This window comes from Eumetopias jubatus, unplaced genomic scaffold, assembly GCF_037043125.1.
Source record: "Eumetopias jubatus isolate StellerSeaLion01/CBP00866 unplaced genomic scaffold, mEumJub1_p1.0 scaffold_10, whole genome shotgun sequence".
In the NCBI taxonomy this organism is placed as follows: Eukaryota; Metazoa; Chordata; class Mammalia; order Carnivora; family Otariidae; genus Eumetopias; species Eumetopias jubatus.
In genome coordinates, this window is record NW_028274816.1 from 82,912,732 (window position 1) to 82,931,326 (window position 18,595).

The 18,595-nt window shown below is 59.6% G+C and overlaps 1 protein-coding gene across 2 annotated transcripts; it reads right to left on the bottom strand.

The window, feature by feature from the left end:
- Positions 1-4,032: 4,032 nt before the first annotated feature.
- On the bottom strand, positions 4,033-18,522 carry ENDOV (endonuclease V). 2 transcript variants are annotated; one of them, XM_028112523.2, is made up of 10 exons: positions 16,080-18,522; positions 15,789-15,993; positions 15,214-15,385; positions 10,202-10,336; positions 9,898-9,937; positions 8,921-9,033; positions 7,463-7,531; positions 7,082-7,210; positions 5,325-5,398; positions 4,033-4,562 (listed from the first exon to the last, which is right to left on the bottom strand). In XM_028112523.2, the coding sequence occupies exons 2-10, from the start codon at positions 15,893-15,895 to the stop codon at positions 4,472-4,474; spliced, it is 930 nt and encodes a 309-aa protein (XP_027968324.1). In that variant the 5' UTR covers positions 15,896-15,993; positions 16,080-18,522; the 3' UTR covers positions 4,033-4,471. The 2 variants fall into 2 exon arrangements, 1 of the variants encoding a protein (XP_027968324.1); XR_003610727.2 differs by having other exon boundaries at positions 4,549-4,562; positions 10,198-10,336.
- Between the last annotated feature and the right edge of the window lie 73 nt (positions 18,523-18,595).

An 18,595-nucleotide genomic window follows, 5' to 3' on the forward strand; every position in this document is an offset into this window, starting at 1 on the left:
CGTCCTCACTGGGGACTGAGAGCGCTCTTCCTCAAATCGGGAGCAAGACAAGGATGTCTGCGCTCACCACTGGTATTCAACGTCCTACTGGAAGTCCTAGATGGACAATCAGGCAAGGAAAGGACAGAAAAGGCATTCAGATTGGAAAGGAAGAAGGAAAAGTAAAGCTATCTCTATCCGCACACGACATGACCTTACACGGAGAGCACCCTGAAGAATGTGTGTGCACATGCGCAAGCGCACACACACTCCGGGCCAGCAAATTACAGCACAGTCACCGAGCATAAGACACAAGACCCAGTGGTATTTCTGTATGCCAGCCATGAACAATCCAAAAATGAAGTTAATAAAACAATTCCATTTATAATAGCATCAAAAAGAATGAATACTTAGGAATAAATTTAGCCAACGGAAGAGTAAGATGTGTACACTGAAGGGGCGTCTGGGTGGCTCAGTCGGTTAAGCGTCCAACTCTTGATTTGGGCTCAGGTCATGATCTCAGGGTCGTGAGATTGAGCCCCACATTGGGTTCTGTGCTGGGTGTGGAGCCTGCTTGAGATTCTCTCTCCCTCTGCCCCTCCCCATCCCCCTCTCAAAAAAAAAAAAAAAAAAAAAGACCTGTACACTGAAAACCACATGATGATGTGGACAGAAGTTCACGGAGAAGTAAAGGAAAAGGCCCCTGAGCACAGTGCCGGCAAGACTGAGCACCACTAGGGGGCCGTGCTCCCTGAGTCGGTCAGTGCAGTGCCCTGCCAAAGTCCAACTGCCTTTTTGCGGAAATGGACAAGATGGTCCTAAAACTCATACAGAATTGCCAGGGACCCAGAAGAGCCATACGTAAACAGTAGCTGGAAGCAGGTCAGAGATCTAAATGTAAGAGCTGAAACCATAATTCTCTTAGAGGAAATCTCCATGACCCTGGATTAGGCAATGACTTCTGCAATATATGACACCAAATGCACAAGCAACAGATGAGCAACAGATACATTGGATTTCATCAAACTCAACAGCTTTCATGCACAAAGAACACTATCCAGGGAGTGAAAAGACAGCCCACGGAGTCGAGGGAGCCCACGTGTGAGTTACGTAACCGAGAGGGGTCTGGTAAGCAGAGCACAGAGAGAACTCTCACGGCTCCCCAACAACACAACAGCCCCATTTCAAAAAGGGCAAAGGATTTCTGCAGACATTTCGCCCAGAAGGATGGACAAATGGCCAATGATCACACAAAAGATGCTCACCGTCCTCTGTCATTAGGGAAATGCACATCACACCCCCAGGACGGCCAGAATCAGGAGTGGCAGAGGGGAAACCCGGGAGCCCCGTGCCTTGCTGGAGAGCATGTGGAAAACAGCAGGAAAGCAGTGTGGCTCTCCCCCAGAAGGCAAACACACAGCCACCATAGGACCCAGACACTGCCCTCCTCCGGACACACTTGGGAGGATGGACACCCGAGTGCATACAAACACCCGTCCGCCCATGTGCATGGCCACGCTACTCGTAATAGCCACAGAGAGGAACAGGCCACACACTCAGGCACGGGTGGGTGCCTGCGACACGGGCTCTAGCCGCACAACAGAGTCACACCGGGCAGTACACAGCGGCACCGCTCGGTGCTGCACACGGAGGATCCATGAAAATCCTGGGCTCAAAACTTCGGGCTAGAGATGTGAGGGCAGCCGGACACAAAGGCCACACACCGCGAGACTCTGCATGGACTCCAGCGCCCACAGTTGCCAGGGCAGGGGGAGTGACTGCTCACGGGGAGGGGGGGTTCCCTCTGGGGTGATGAAGCAGCTCGGCAACTAGACAGTGGTACTGGTGGCACAAGATTCTGAATATACTAAAAACCACTGAATTGTACACTTTTAAGAAATGCTTAAAATGGCAGCTTCTGTGACGTGACTTTAATTTCAAGACAAACGCTTCTCAGGTAAGTTGTCTGCAAACTTCTCTCCAGGCTCTGACCTGCTCTTCACTGAGGGGGATGGGGACCCCACCTGGCCCCTCCAGTGACCAAGGAGCCAGTGGCTTTCAGCTGAGCACCCCTCCCACCCCAGGGGGGAGCCAGGGCCATCTGCTTGCACCCCTTGGAGAGATGGGGCCCCAGGGGTGGCTGCTGCAACCTGGTGCCAAGCCTCCAGGGATCCCAGGGAAGCTCTCCTGTCTGCGGTCTGGACCTGGGAGGCCTGGTCCTGTCTGCCCTGCCCTCTCAGGACTTGGGTTGTGCGGGCCTGGGGGGAGACGGGGACCCCTTTCCTTCCCTGCCCCTCGAGGAGCCCCACCCAGGTCTGCTTGTGCCCAGGGATCCCGTGCCCCTCAAACCTCAGGACAGGTGCTGGGGCGCTGGCTGCCGCTCCCACCCGTTTGTTTAGGGGGAACTATGTCCACCACTAAGTGAAAGACTACACGTATTCTCCTACTTAACCCAGCCAACCTGGGGTGCTTATAGCCCCGGGGAGAAAGCAGGCTCCGAATGCAAGGTCATACCCTCAGAGCTCCATCAGGTGTTGTGTCACGCTTTCCCAAGGGACAGACTATGTCTCAGGTGCAAAGCAGGGAGAACTGGGCCGCCTTGGGCAGAAGGGAGCTGACAGCCACTTTCATGATGCTGGGGTGCAGGGTCTGAGGTCAGAGGCACAGCACCGGGAGCCTGGGATCCCACGGAGGGCGGCTGGGGCTCCCCGTGCACCCCAGCTCTGATGAGCGCCAGCCCAGGACTGGGAGGGATGGAAGCTGGGGAAGCGGCGAGGGCAGGGCAGGAGGGTGGAGCCTGGTGTGCTCCTTCCCACGCGCAGGAGTCCCCTCGGAGGCGCCTGGGGAACATGCTGGCACCTGCTCACCCCACCAGGCCGTGGAGAAGAGCCCCCAAGCAGCCTGGTGTCGCTCTACAGCCCCGCCTGTCCTGGGGCGATCCTGCTTCCTACTGAGATGTGTCCCAAACAGGGGCCGTTACCATCAAGTGGGGCCGTCCAACTCAGCCTCCCCCCGGCCGCCTGGCCTTGTAAGGGGGTCTCAGGAGCACCGTCAGAGCAGGAGGGGAAGGGGGCCAGCAGACTGCCTCGCTCACTGTCCCCCCTCAGCCCGCCCAGAGGTCTGGGCCCCAGACAAGAGCTCACTTCTCACAAACGGAAGACGCTGGGGGGGGGGGGGGGGGAGTACTGAGACCCACAGTCGTCCAAACCACGACCACTAGCTCTTTGAGAACTAGCATGAATGGCAAGAAAGGCCTCTTAAAATCACACTTCTCAGCAAATGTCAGTGTAGGGAGCCTGGGGGCTGTGGGCGAGGGTCATGGCCCCTGTGAGCTGGGACTTGCAGCCCTCAGTGAGACAAGCGGCTGGGACAGGGACACACTGCGACCCCGCACTGGAGGTTGGGCCTGCGGTAAGGACGCTGGCAGGCGAGGGTGCCCGGCGGGCAGCAGCGAGGGAAGGCTAACAGCACTCCGGCCCAGAGGGGACGTGCCTCAACTGGCTTCCCAGAGTGGCAGGGCCTGACGCCTCTCCCCTTGGATACCAGCGCCGGTCCTCTGGCACCCGGACCACCCCGTGGGGCCCCCGATCGCCGAGTGTGCCAGCAGCAGGCAGGCTGGCAGACGGGCAGGGCAGCTGGGGACCAGGCCCGGTCACCCCAGCTTGCACCCTCCAGGGTCAGGGCAGAGGCCACTCAGTATGGCTGACTGGCCATGGGTGGAGATGAGGGGGAACTGGTGGTTTAAAAACAAACTCTGGGGGCGCCGGTGTGGCTCAGTCGGTGAAGCAGCTGCCTTCGGCTCAGGTCATGATCCCAGGGTCCTGGGATTGAGTCCCGCATGGGGCTCCCTGCTTGGCAGGGGAATCTGCTTCTCCCTCTGCCTCTGCCTGCCGCTCTGCCTACTTGTGCTATCTCTCTGTCACATAAACAACATCTTAAAAAAAATAAATAAATAAATAAAAAATATAAATGAAAACAAACTCTGGAAAATAAAAACACAAAAGCAAAAAAAGCAGCAGGGTGTGTGCTGAAGGAGCAGACGGACGACGAGCAGCCGGGGACAGACACGTAGTCTGGTAGTCTTAAGCCCAACTGGGCACTTTTAGAAAAAAACAAAACACACCAAAAAATCCCCATGAACCTTAAATGTCCTTCCCGTGCTCCTGGGAAAGCAACATCATGCTCCTTCTAGGGCTGATGCTCTGTGGTGTGAGATCTGTCTCGTGCGGAGCTCTTGACAGCCTTGTGACCGAGACCTCGGAGCAGGAGGGGCCGTCCCCTGGGCCCATCCCAGCGGGGCCAAGCCTGCTGCCGTCCCTGTGGGTGGTGCAGCCGCCGTGCGCTGGGGCCTGGGCGCTCTACCTGCTACTGAGGGGGCCGTGCCCCCAGTCACTACTCCAGGCAGGGGCAGGAAGTTAGGCAGCCTGAGCTCTTTGCCATGTCCAGCTCAGCTCCCCACTGCCGCTGCTGGCCCTGCCGGTGTCTTGGGGCCTCAGCTGTGGCCCTCGGGGGGCCTGCCCTCACCTTCCGGCTCTTCCGAACCTTCCTGAGGGCACATCTTTGGCTTCTGCACCTTCTGGCTCCTGGTAATGACATCAAGAAGGGGCAGCATCAAACACAGAGCCAGCCCGAGTCCCCCCTGCTCCCCAGGTGGTGCCTGGAAGCTGCTGCTGATTCAAGAAGGAGCAGATCCTGCTGGTCAAGGGCTGCGTACACTCCAGCTGGCCAGCCCCCACCCCCGGGGGAGCTGTGGGGGCCACCCATTCTCAAAACAGCTTAGCTGGGCCTAGGATGGCCCTCGACTTAGAGAAAAAAGGAGCTCGAGGAAAAGCCGACAGTAACCTCTCTGGGGCTCATCAATGCCACCCACGCCTGTTCCACACGTGGACAGTGGGCCACGGTGTCTGTCTCATGGCAAGGTGCTGTTAGGGTTAAATAACCAGCCACAGTTGGCTGTGACCATCCGTGCCGGGCTCTGCCACCAGAACCTACCAGGACAAGAATGACTGTGTCTGGCGCTCAGATAAGGAAACTGAGGCCCGGAGAGTGTCACAGTCACGGCAGCTGGTGCCCAGGATGAGGACCGGGTCCATCTGACCCCCATGCCTCCTGTGGAGCCCACACCCCAGCCCCACGCAGGCAGTGGACAAGGCAGGTGGGGGCAGCCCTCGTGGGCTGCAGGAAGTCCCACTGGCCCGGAGTCAGCCCAGGCCTCACATCCGGCTGCCTCGGCTCTGCCACCCCTCCAGGGACTCTGCGTCCTCCGCCCAGCCCCACAGGGAGGAGGCCCCACCATGATCAGCCCCACGCTGTAGCCACCGCCACTGAGTGCCCCCGGCACTCACCTCTCCTGCCCTGGTGCGGGGGGCCCGGGGACTCCCAGGGTCCTGCGGATGTAGTCTCGAGAGCGGATGTCAGCCTGAGGAGGGGGGGCTCACGTGAGAGGTGGTGGCCTCTAGACAGGCCCCCGCCCCCCAACAGCCTGGCGCAAACACTCTTGCTTCCTGGAGAAAGCCACAGAGGTAATGCCCGGCTGTCACAGGCCCAGCCTTCGGGGGCCCTGGAGCTGCAGCCCTGTGGGTGACGCCGTGGCAGGTCCCGGAAGGGCCCGAGGGCACGGGCCAAGCGGGAGCCCAGGGTTGTCCCTGGGACCCAGTGGGGCCACTTGGCTCTCGCTGGCTTCGTGGCCTGTGCTTCCATAGCTTTTGCTTCTGTTCCAGCCGTTCTCTGAGGGTCTGCCCCCGCCCGGCTGCTGGCCTGTCTCCCTGGCTCGTGTCGGCTATGACCGCCCTCCCCAGGGAAGCGTCGCCAGAAGGTTCCGCAAAGTCACTGGAATAGACAGGATCCAGGCAGACCTGAGGGAGGGGGGCTCCGGCCAGAGCAGGGCCCTGGAGGCACCCCCTAGAGGCCCAGCTCTTCACAGCCCTGAGCCACAGCCACGCAACGGGCTGCTGCCGCCACCTGCAGGCCAGCCTGCACACCAGCAGCCGGGGGCGGTGCCAGGGCCCCCGAGGTGGTGGTGGCTGCCAGCAGCAGGGAGGCACAGCCAGGGCGTCACGGGCGTGCTGAGCTGTGCGGACCGGCTCTCAGCATCTGGCTGGGGCCCCTGGGCCCAGTCACCTCGAGCTGACCCAGCGCAGGTCATGGGGAGACAGGGGAAGCCGCAGGTACCAGGGAGGTTCCAGGCACTTTGCCCTCCCGTCCTACAGCAGCACTGAGCCAGCAATCTGGGCCCCAGGGCTGGACAGTACAAACCAGCACCTGTTGCCTAGACGGGCTCCCCCAGCCCCTCCACACTGCCCACAGAGCCACTGTGACTCACACCCAGGTCCCTGCAAGGAAGCCTGAGAGCCTTGCGCCACCCTGGCCCTGGCTCTGGCCGCACCTTCCTCTGACTTTCCTGCTGGCACCAGATTCATTCCCGCAACAGGGCCTTTACAGATGTGGGTCCTTGAGCCTGGACTGCCTTTCCCCCTCCTCTGGCTGCTCTCTTCCTGAGGATGGCTTCTCACAGACTTCCCGGGACACACACCTACCTGTGACTGGTGATGCCCTGTCACCACCGAGCCCACCAATGCAGGCCCACAGGCAGCTTGTGCTTAGGTTCTATCTCCTACAGGCTTTTATTTCCTCTGCCAAGCCAACCTGTTCCCCAAAGTTCTGCTCCCAACCCCCACCGTCACCGATCTAGGTGCTGGGGGCCTGGCCCAGCCACATCCTGCCATCTCCTGACTGATGACTGGTCCAGCACAAGCCTTCCTCAGTACCACCTGCAGCCCTGCAGGGGCCTCCCCAGCAGAGGATGCCGGCTCGCTCCCAAGCCAGCTGGGCAGGTCAGGCACTGAGGGGTTCACCAGGGGTAGGCAGGCCACTCTGCCGCCCGAGGTGACATCAGCTGATGCTCCCGATGACCCCAGTATGGGGTGCAGGAGACTGAAGCTGCGTGCAGGAGCACAGCAGACCCCAGGGCCCAGGCAGGGCAGGGCCCCAGGATCAGCTCTGGTCCCCCTCTCCTCCCTCCAGAGCCCAGCGGGGCCCAACCAGGCCCTTCCACAGATGCTTGTGGTGAGGGAAGAGCAGAAGGCGCATGTGGTCCACCCACCTGGCGCACGGGCTCTGGGATCCGGAACTTGCAGCAGCCTCGAGTGAGGCGTACGGCAGCTTCCAGGCTTATCTTGTGGCCCACAGAGATGTAGAGGGGCTTGCTGCTGTGGTCGTGGCTCCTCAGGGCCTAGAATAAGGAAGGCAAAGTCAGAGTGTAGTAGAGCCAACCCCGGGGGACTCCACGACTAACAACCGGTCAGGGGCAAGCTGTGGAGAGTGCAGCCCAGAGGTCCCCTCGGCATAGCCGAGGGTGGGGTTGCAGGGCACACCCTGGGTCAGTCAGAGGGGCAGGGGGAGCGGACAGGGTCTGGAGTGCATGAACACCTGCATGCATGTTTGCAGGTGCCACCCCCAGGGGTGTAAGCCCCTGGCCACTCACCATGCCCAGGACAGTCCCAGAGCCTCCTATTAGAGGAAATGAATCTCCTCCAGCCCGCAGAAGTCGTATCTGGAAAACGGGAAGAAAAAACATGGAAAAAGTCTTTTCTCAGTGTAGGGCAGAGAGCAGGCCTGTTAAGTTTTTGAAGTTCGAGTGGCCGCTAGGCAAGGAGAGGGAAGGGCCCAGGTCTGCAGCCCTTGCGAAGCCACGCAGCCTCGGCCATGCGCACACCCATCCCACGAGCAGACTTGGCATCCGGGAGGCCATCCCCAGCACCGTCCGACCCTGATGAGACCCTTGGAACGCAGTTCTCTCTCCCTTGTTCTGCGGACGAGGAATCCGGGGCCTGGAGAAGGGGCAGCAGCCCACCCAGGCCCCAGGGCTGATGGGTGAAGGTGCCAGGCTGGCATGAAGGCCTGGCGCCCACCCACCCAACCTGACCGCTGGACACACAGGTGCTTCCCGCGGGCTGGAACCACTTCCCGCCTCCTGCGAGGAATTTAAGGATGTTTGGTTCAACCCAACAAAGTCTTTCTAGGGGCGGGGATTGGTCCACTGAGTCACTCAGGAGCCACCTAAGTTTGGTCTCCAACTCCACCAACAACTGTTCTGTGCAGACACTGGTCTGCCCCGAAGAATGAGACAAATGTGATCACTGCTCTTGGGGTCTACCATCCAGCAGTAGAGCCGGACGCGTCACTGGGTCCCTCCGGAGTGGGGTGTCACGTTCCCAACGCCAGCCTTGAGGGGGCCAAAGGAGGGAGATGCTGGGAGAAGGTGGGGTGAGGAAGCTCTGAGGCAGGCCGGGCAGCATCAACCTGCAGGCCCTGGACTGGGGCCCCACAGGCTCCCAGATGTCCTGTCCCCAGTCACTGGGGGCCCTTGCCCTAGACGGGCCGCCACAGCAGCCCAGAGGTAGCGGGTACAGGAGCGGCAAGCACGCGCCCAGAGGCTGGGCGCACTCAGACAGCACTCCTCCAGACTGGCCATCTGCTGCCGTGACCCACGACCCACAGGGGACGCAGGGCATGCACAGAGAAAGGTGGGGCTTTCTTACTCTGGGCTAGGGAGTCAGGACCGTGAGCGCGCCAGCAGGCCAGGGCTGGATCAGAGGTGCCTACGGGGCAGGTCCGTGGGGTTGTTTGAGCCTGCATGCCCCCCACAGGCCCTCTGCGTGCCCTCCCCTTGTGCGGCGTCAGCCCCATCCCTCACCCTCCCCTTGGGCGGCGTCGCCCCCATCCCTCACCCTCCCCTTGTGCAGGACATCACCCCCATCCCTCACCCTCCCCTTGTGCAGGACATCACCCCCAACCCTCACCCTCCCCTTGTGCAGGACATCACCCCCATCCCTCACCCTCCCCTTGGGCGGCGTCAGCCCCATCCCTCACCCTCCCCTTGTGCAGGACATCACCCCCATCCCTCACCCTCCCCTTGGGCAGCGTCGCCCCCATCCCTCACCTTCTCCTTGTGCTGGGCGTTGTTCTCTAGCCCGTCCACCTGTAGAAGTTTCTTGGCTACCCCAATGCAGGGCAAGTCTGTGAGGACGCCGAGGTGGCAGGCCACTCCGAAGCCTACAGGGGCAGAGAGTGAGGCTGGGCTGGTGGGGCAGTGAGCCAAGCAGTCGAGAGGCGGCGTAGAGACAGAGGACAAACCAGAACCCGCTGAGTCTTCCCAGGTAAACAGAGGCCTGTCGGCGGACTGAAGACCGGGAAGACAGGACGGGGAGAGCCGGCCTGAGCCGGGACGCAGCCCTCTGCCCCACTTTCACAGTTGTCAGGCTCGGGTGGAAGATGCCTCCTTCCCCCTGGCAAGGTCCGGAGCCTGCTTAGTTCACGACGCTTCACACTGGTTCTCCTCTTTCTGGCAATTTCCATCCTCTTCTCCCCCTTGTAGTTGCCATCAGGCCCGTGTCACCCTCCCAGCACATCCTGGGGCTCCTGCCAGGCAGTGCATATACAGTGGCTGCGGGCCTGGCCCCACGTTGGCACCACGGGTCCCGGGTCCCTCTGCTGCCCCACCCCCAGGCTTGTGTCTGAGGGTGAAACCTCTCCTCTCCCTCGGTCACTCTCTGTGGCCAGCGTCCCGGTGCCCAGGTGGGTGCAAGTTTCCCAGCGTCAGTGGGGAATGGGCACCCCTGTCTGGTTTCCATCGAGGGCCTGTCACTACTCGGGGTGGGACGAGGTGGGACAGGCCAGCTGAGCAGCAGTCAGGACCAACTGGCCGAGGGTGCTTGAGACGGGCCAGCATGGAGTGCTAGGGGAGGCCTCAGGGGCGGGCAGGAAAAGAGGCGGGGTCCTGACAATGAAATCAAGCCCAGGGAAGCATGGCCAGTGCCAGGCCTGCAGCAGAGGGCCTGGGGCAGGGTGCAGGCAGTCCGGAAGGACACTGGTCAGAACTGCCCCCTCCTGCGCCCTGTCTTTTGGGAGCAGGATTACCTCGGTGGTGGAGAACCCCATTTCCATCCACAAGGAGGACCTGGAAGAGCCATAGGTGAAAGTCAGTCAGCCGAACTGCCCCTCGCCCATCAGACCAGGGCATCCCAGATCAAGGGGGGTGGGACTGCCACTTCTGGGGGGCGCGGGCGGCTTTTTAGAAAATCCGATCCCTCTCCTCAAGGTAAAAGTGCATCCTTTCCAGGGAGTTCAGAGCTCTCCCCGTGCGGTGGGTGATGCGGCCGGCAGAGGCCTTCCCTCCTGGGTGGAAACCGAGGGCCCTTCTCCTTGGAGTCGTGGTACCTGCCTGGGGCACGAGGCGGGGCTCCTTCTCTCGCAGCCGCTGCACTGCGTCCTCCAGGAAGGGCACCTCTCGGAAGGCCAGGAAGCCCGACATGTAGGGCGCCGTCAGGCTAACCATGCAGCAGTCCTCATACACCACCTGTCACCGGGCACCCAGGTCACAGGTGGGCGCGGCCCTTGGCCCTTCATCCTTTAGGCCTCGTGGTGCTGCCAGCTCCCTCCCCATCTCCCAGCATCCGCCCCCCTCAGCCACACCTCTCTGGAGGAGAGTGCCCGGTGACAAGGTGATCGCCCTGCAAATGGGTGGCGGGGAATCAGCCTGCTGCCTTTCAAAGGTGCTCATACACTTCCTGCACCAGGCCCTCCTGCTCGGGTCCCCTCTGTGCACCCCACACCCGGCTGTCAGCTGTCGGGAGGCTCAGAGAAGACAAAGCACAAGAGCGTGTGTGTGTGAAGTGCCACCAGAGTAAGGATGTCGCTGCTCCCCATTAGAAGGAAAGGCCAGGTCTTCACAGGGTTACAACCACAAGAAAGGCAAACCTGGCTCTAAGAAAAGAGATTTCAAAGAATCTAGAAAAGGACAGGTGGGTTCTCAGAGCTAGACAATCTGAAAGAGAAACTGGGTCCCAACGGACAGGAGAGTCTAAAGAGAGACTGTCAGGCCACCAGAGCAAAGAGCCCTGGGGCCTTCCAAACCACACCTTCAAACCCCCCGCCCCCCGAAGCTGGGCTCGAAGTGCTTACGCCCCCGAGAAGGGGCCGCTTTCCCCAAACATGAGGGTGGGGGCTTGTGACTCCAGCATCCTGATCATGGACTCACAGGAAGCTTATCCCCAACTGCCAATGACCCAAAGTGGGCGGGTCTCATCTGAAGACAGAGCAGACATCGACTCACCGCGAGCCCAGTGCTGGGGCACAGAGCCCCACGAAGCTCAAACGTGGCCTGAGCTCTCACAGGACCATGGCTGCTTACGTCTGAATCTGTCCGCACAAGCTCCAGAAACCAGAGACCCACAAGGAGAGGGCATAAAGCTCCGCGGACACCACGTCCACGGCATGACCCAGGGATAAGCCTATTACGACCATCCATGTGCACCGACGTGGGGAAGTGAACAGCCTGGAACAGCAGAGACAGCTCTAGATCTGGGCTGGGCAAGGACAGGTGGGGACTGGGGGGGGGGGGGGAAGGGCCGGTGCTGGGGAACAGACGGAATGAGACCCATAGGCAATCCTGGCCAGTGGGGACCCGGGGGAAGAGGCACGGGAGGACATGGGACCAGCAGGGGCCTTGCAGGAAGACACGGCCTCTGGGGAGAAACCGGGGAGCCCTGCAGGGTTGTGGTGAAGAAAATGAGGCCAGAAGCGCGAGGCTCTTCAGAAACAAGAGTGTCAAGAATCGGAAGGCATGCTGGCCATGGTCAACTCAGAAAAGGACACCGCTTACTGGAGCAACTACACTTCACCGTCCCTCATGATCAGAGAAACCCAGCCACCTACCCGAAGCCCCGGCCCTCCAGACACCTGTCTAAGCACAACTCGCCACGCATACTGAAGGCTGTGCAAACTCAGACGGCAATGACCCAACTCATGACTCGTTAAATAAATGCTGCCAACCAGCTGTGCAGCGGTGGAGGAAAATGAACCATTCCTACACGCAGATTGAGAGCACAAGGCAAAAATTAAACACTCAGGACAGACATAAACAAAAACACCGGACAGCCAAAAAAGCCAGAGCGCATGGCCGAAGAAGAAAAACAGGGCGATGGAGCTGAGTGCTTCAACAGAGCACTTAAAGCCTCAATCCAAGAAACGTTCCAGAAAAAAGGGAAATCTGACCCCACACATTCAAAAAGCCAGCTGTCAACTTGGAGAAACGGACCTGGAACAGTCAGCTCAAGAAATACCTGAAAGACAAGGAGTAAAGGAACAGGTATCATAAGGGGTACCCCCACCCAGAGTCCACGTGACCCAAGGGTAGCAGTGGGCGTGCACCACACGTCCACCCTCTACAATCAGGAAGCAAAACCAGCTCAAGAGGCAACTGGGGAAATGTGCCATGGACAGGGATCCAGGTGGTGCTAAGGGAATGTGAAGACTGCTATCAGGTCCACATAGGTCCCTCTCGGGACAGGCCTGCAGAAGTGATCCCAGGTGAGCTGTCAACACCTGCGGATCCCTCAGCGCATGCACACACGCACGCCCGCACACAGAAAACGAGAGTTCGGTTGGCAAGAGCTGGATCTAAGCAGAGAGTAAACGGGTGTTCAATGTGTTATTCTTCCAATGTTTCAATGTTTACACATTTCCAAGTTAAAAATCTGGAAAAAGAGAAAAACCTCAATCGTGTAATGGCTGTGTGAGCACGATCCGGACAGTCAGTAATCTCTGTGAAGATCTGCAGGTTTCAACCTAAGTGGGTGACGTGGCTCCTAAACACTCAGTCTCTTTGGTGCATTTAGACCCACCGAACTTGGGTGGAACTCGGTTCAGTTCTGGAGCCTGACGCAAAGCCGGGCCCTGCTAACTGCAGGCATCCGAGAGGGCCAGCAGCAAGGGAAGAAGCTGGAAGTCACACCAGTGAGCCTCTGAGGACAGGGCAGAGCAGACAGACGGAGAGCACAGAGTGGTCTTCAGATAGTGGGAGGGTGGACATGGAGGAAGGCGGGAAAGGTCTGTTCTGCACTCTGCTGCCTGAGGCACAATCGACGGGCAGAAGTCACAAACATTTCAGCTCCCTGTAGAAAAGAAAATACTAACCAGGCGTCGAGCCACGGAATGGGCTCTGTTGTGAGGCCCCCATTTGTCAGGGATATACTGAGGAAAGGACTCCTGGCTGCATGGAAGGCAGACCAGCGCTTCCCACCCTGGCTCTGCTGCGCGATGACAGGGACGCTTGTTTAAAGAAGATTTCCTGGGAGATTCTTTCTTTCCAGAAATGAGTTGGGGCTCTGGGATAAATATATCTTTTAAAAACTTTATTGAGGTAGAATTTACTACTAGAGTTCACCTGTTTGAGGTGCATACTTCACGGTTTTCTATTTACAGAGTGGTACAACCATCTGATCCTAGAACATTCTCATGACCCCCCCCCCACAAACAAATCTCGCCTCCCTTTGCAGTCACACCCCATCCATCCTTCTCGCTAGCCCTCAGCAACCAGGCACTTGTTTTCTGTCTCTGGATTTGCCTATGGGATTTGTATACACCTCCAGCAGACTGACTGGGCAGACCTGCGATCAGGCATCTGGGAGCCTCTGCACCAGACTCTGCCCAAGCCCCAATCCTAGTCTAAGCTCCCACAGCAGAGGGCAACGAACGCCGAGGCCTTCGAAGCAGCAGGCGCTCTGCTCTGTGCTGGGGCTGCAGGAGGATCACCCTACCCTCGAGAAGCCCCAATGAGTGCGTAACTTTATTACAACGGAAAAAGCACTGCGTTGAGAAAGACACCACAGTCGGGGATGAGAGGGCGTTAATCCTGCATCAGGGAGAAAGAACAGAGACGGGACTATGCGAGCTGGGGCTTGAAAAGTGAGCAACCAGCTAACGTTTATTCTTTTGAGGGCTTGCCACGTGCTAACTAATTGGTTTCCACGCATGATCTCATTTACCCTTCACAACTGAGCTGGCTATCAACAGTGTCACTGTCCCCGAGTTAGAAAAAAGGAAGTGAGAGGCCCAGGGGAGTGGAGTGGGAGCGGCAGAGGGGAGGTAAAGACCAGGCTGTCTGGCTCCGGAGGCTGGGCCTTATCCCGGAGGCCATCCTACAACTGACCAGGGACCTGTGAGGGCAGGGACTCGGGTTCCAATACCACCCTAGATCCCGCTCTCAGCACACCGCAGGCGCTCAGTACATTTTTGCTGAGTTTTGACTAACAGGGTCTTCCAAGTAAAGCACAAAGACACTGAAGCAGGAACACGCGGTCTTTAGGAGCAGGCAGATGAGGGAAAGAAAACCTCTTGAGCTGCAGAGCAAAGGTTTCCTTGTCAAGCTCAAGCTCTTCTTTAGTCAAGGCTTCCTGAACTGTGGACCCCAAACGAACCATGGGCATACTGTTCACTCGTTCACGTCCCTATCTGTCTTCCATGGGGCAGGCATCAAGCTACGCTCCCACAGCTACAGCTGATGGGCATGGCAACACAGTTCCTATCACTGTGGAGTTTACATCCTGGGGAGGTGGAGAGACCCACCAAAGGGGAAAGAGAGGGTACTGAGTGTTTCCCGGTCCTGCAGGGAGAGCGGGGTGCTTACTGGGGGACCTGAGAGGTGAGTAGGGGTTAGCCAGGAGAGGAAACATCAGTGCAAAGGTCAGGCAGGCAGAGAGAGCATGGTACGTTCGAGGAATCTGAAGTACCCCGGAGTGGGGAATGGGGGTTGGTGAGGGTTGAACCTACAGCTTGACATTCAGTAGGGTCAGATTCCGAAGGGTCTTTACACTTATTAGCAAGTCCAACCCCACTTTCCATGAGATCACAGAATGGGCACTGAAGTGTTCTAAGTGAACTAGGTGGTGGTGTGACCACATTTACTTTTTAGGAAAATCGCTCTGCTGGTAGCATGGAGGAGAGGCCACAGAGGGCAGTCCTGAAGGCAGAAGACCCAGCGAAGCTTCTACTCCGTCCTCTGCAGGAAGGGGGACAGGGGCACATCCCACCGCTGGGAGGATGCAGACAGGGGGCCAGATTCCTGGCAAAAATGGAGCTAGCGTGGGACAGAACGGAACTGGACGTGTGAATGACGCTCTGGGGAGACAGGGATTTCCAGCCTGGGCAATTCGGGGTGAGTTGCTGCGGGGCCACGGAGATGGGAAGCCCAAGGCGATGATCAACTTGGAGTAAAGACGGGAGTTAATTCAGATTTTAAGTCACAGAATCTCTTTTAGTCCTTACTCCCCTCCTTCCTTCTTCAAAGGCTTCCCAACCTATTCAGGAAATCCTACAAAAGGAGAAGCAGGGTTGTACGGGGGCACAGGCCCCTGTCCCGATGCCCCAGCCAGAGCGGGGCGCCCCCGGGGTTACCTCGAGCTCAGGGTAGCTGAGCACCACCAGGGAGGCACAAGCGCTGACACTGTCGCCCTTCACAAAGGACACGTCCACGCCCCCGACCCTCTGCAGCCCCGAGAAGGCGGCGTCCCGCTGCCACGCCTCCGTGTCCCGGTCCACGACGAGGGCCTTCAGCCGGGCTTGCTCCCTGAGGGCGACACACGTCCAGCGGACCTCCCGACCCCGCACGTCCGGGCGCGGGGGGGGGGGGGGGGGAGAGGTGGAGGCTCTTCCCTGGGACACTCCCGGTCTCACCACCCCCTTCCCGGGGAGCCCGGCCCCGGGAACACCCCTCCGCGGCCTCACCCCCTCTTCCCGCGGACACGCCCTCCGCGGTCTCGCCCGCCCTCCCCGGGAAGCCCGGCCTCGGGGACAGCCCGTCCACGGTATCGCCCCCACCTTCCCACCGCCCCGAGACCCGGCGCCAGAAGCAAGCGCGGCTGACCCCCGCAGACTACAACTCCCGAAGGCCCTTTCGTCCGCGGGCCGGGCCCCCGCAGCCCCAAAGTCGCTCCGGTCCCCGAAACTTGGCAGTCAGCCAACCCCATTACCGTTTCCAGAGCGACAGAGTCTCCTCGGGCGGCCACGCCACCGCCTCCCGGGCCATGGCGCACCCCCAAGCGCCCCTTCCGGTGGCGTCACTTCCCGCTGCCGTCATTTCCGGTGGCCTGCGCGCAGGCGCCCGGTCGTCCTCGTGGGCTTGGCGCGGCTGGCTGGGGCTCGGGGTCCGAGCTGTGTGTTTCCAGACGCCGCCGCCTGGTGGCGGGAGGCTCGCTGGAAACCGCGCCCGACCCCAGCCCCCCTCAGCCCCCCTCCCCCCGTCGCCGCCCCGCAGCCCCCACCCTGGCGACCTGAGCGGCACGTCCGGACGCACGCTGGCAGGAGCGTGTGAGCGCGTGCGCGGGAGTCGTCGTCGGGTCGAAGGCTCGGGCGGCGCTTGGAGCAGCCTCGTGCCTGGACGGAGGAGCAGCAAAGCCGAGGGGTGGGCGGATCGCTGTGCGCTGCCGGCGGGGAAGGGCGACAGCAGGGGTCGCTGGTACAGCGCTGTCGGCCCGCGGCCCGGGAAGGGCGCTGGTCCCCAGGCTCCTGGCGCAGGGAGGTGTGCAGTGCACCTCGGAGGAGCAGGGCGGGACTGACCCGCCCTCCCGGCACTCTCCCTCTCCTTTGGCTTCGGACCCCATCACCGAGCGTCAGCCCCAACCGCGGCACTGTGATTTTAGGTCCAAGGACGTCGGGGAGAGTTCTGAAGGCAGGACGCCAAGTCCTCACCGGGCCAGACTCGTGGGTCGTGGCGGGCCCAAAGCCTCACCCGCTGTGCTACACGCAGACAACGGTTGGAACACTGACTCTTAGCTCCAAGCTCCTCCCTTGTGCCAGGCCTTGTGCTGGATGTTGGGGCTACGGCTTCCTCGGGCGCAGTCGCACGGTGGCCTGCTGCAGTGAGAATGACCTACCAGCCGACTCTGGACTGGCCCTGGGGAAGGCCTCTCTGAGGGGGAGAGTTAAGAGGAGGGCCGGCAAAGGGCACAACGCGTGTACGGGTCCTGTGGCAGGCAAGACATTGGTGTACTTGAGGCACGGAGCGCGGCCAGGGATGCTGACGCGTAGGCACTTGACCCATGGTGTATATGCTACCGGGGGGAGCAGAGCAGGCTGTGGATAAGAACTGTAGTCTGAGTACACATCTCAAAAGGAGATAGGGACGTTTGAGGTTCAGGAAAGGCATAGAGCATTTGACAACTGACGGGGCCTTGAAGGATGGGCAAGCGTTCAGCAGGGAGAAGAAATGAGTACTACTTCTGAGCGCCCACTGCACGGCAGGCACCATGCCCTGTTGTTTACCGGCACTATCTTCTTTCTCACCACAGCACTGAGAGGTATTTTACACATCGAGGAGTCGGGGCTTAAAGAGGTCAAGGGCTTGCTCAAGGCCGTAGAACTGGCAAATGGGAGAGCCAAGATTCACACCGGGGTCCGTCTGGGACACGGACATGTTGTGTGTCAGCCTTGTCATGGTACACAGCGGTGAGCATGAGGAGGCCCTTGGATTGGGACTGGGGGCCATTCGTGGGCCTGTGGAGCTGGGGCCAGAGTGGCTCTGGGCCATGACTCTGCCGTGCTTCAGGGTACGGGCAGTCAGGGGCGGAGATGCTGGGCCTGTGGCACTCTCGTCATCAGGTTGGGGGTGGAGGAACGGGGCAGGGTTGAAGGCAGGTCTGTGCAGGGCGTGCAAGGTCTTGGGGCAGCTTGTGTGTGCTCCGGCTAGGGCTCCTCCCTCCACTTCTCTCTGCTCTTGCCCAGACGGCTCCCCCAAATCCTCCCGCCTCCTCAGAAGGAAGCAGGGTCCTGCTGTCCCCAGGACCCTGATGAGGTGAGAACAGCATTTACCTTTTTCTGGTGCTGCTTCTCCAAAGGTTGGAACTGAGATTCACGATGCTTGTGCATAAGCTTAATTAGTGACCAAGAAGGGCTTGGAGAGCGTTGCCTGAACCCAGGAATCGCCGACACCTCTCATGGTTGTCTCAGTTAATAAATGATGAAATCCCACAGCCCGGGACAACAGGTACATAATTTACACACACAACAAGGTCTTAAAGAGGAGATAGTGATCAGTTATGAAGAGTTTCGGGTGAGTCACCACCAGCCTAGTGACCGTCTCTGCCTGGGCCGAAAGCAGAAGGAGCCCCGACAGGGAAATGTGCAGGCGGCTGGATGAGATCAGAGATGGGGAGGGGGAGGGGGAGGGGAAGGTCATGGTCGGTGAGGACGCGAGAAGGAAGGGGACGGGTCGTGGGCTTGAAGCAGAAACTGCGGGGAGGCGGGTGGTCTGGCAGCAGGGGCAAGCCCTTCTCCGGAAGACTACAAGTTCTCTCCCCAGGGAGCCTTTCCGTTAGGAAGAGAAAATACAATTTTCCCTTAATGTGGTATTTTACCACTCAAACGTGAGGGGGCCGCTGGGAGCGGACGGTTTATCTGTTGCATGTATTTCCTTGTGCGGAGGAACTGTTGTTCCCACCCCACGGCCCAGCCTGTGGACACGGCGCTCACACCTCTGCTGGAACACTGTTTTCCAGTGATGGTATCTCAGGCAGGGAGTGTGGCTTCACCCCTCTGAGGCCGAGGCTGAGGCTTCTGCCCCAGAGTCTGGCGCCTGGCGAGCAGCGGCCAACTGTGGATCCCGGGCTCTGCTGTCTTTTTGTCCTGGCGAAGATTTACTTCCCACCTTCTACACCAGAGTGAACACTTTCTGTCCGGAACCTTCCACTTCATGGATGCATCTACGAGTACATTTCCACAGAAAACCAAAACCATTCCCCAAAGCTGAATTAATGTCTACTTGCCATAAACAGAAGCTCTG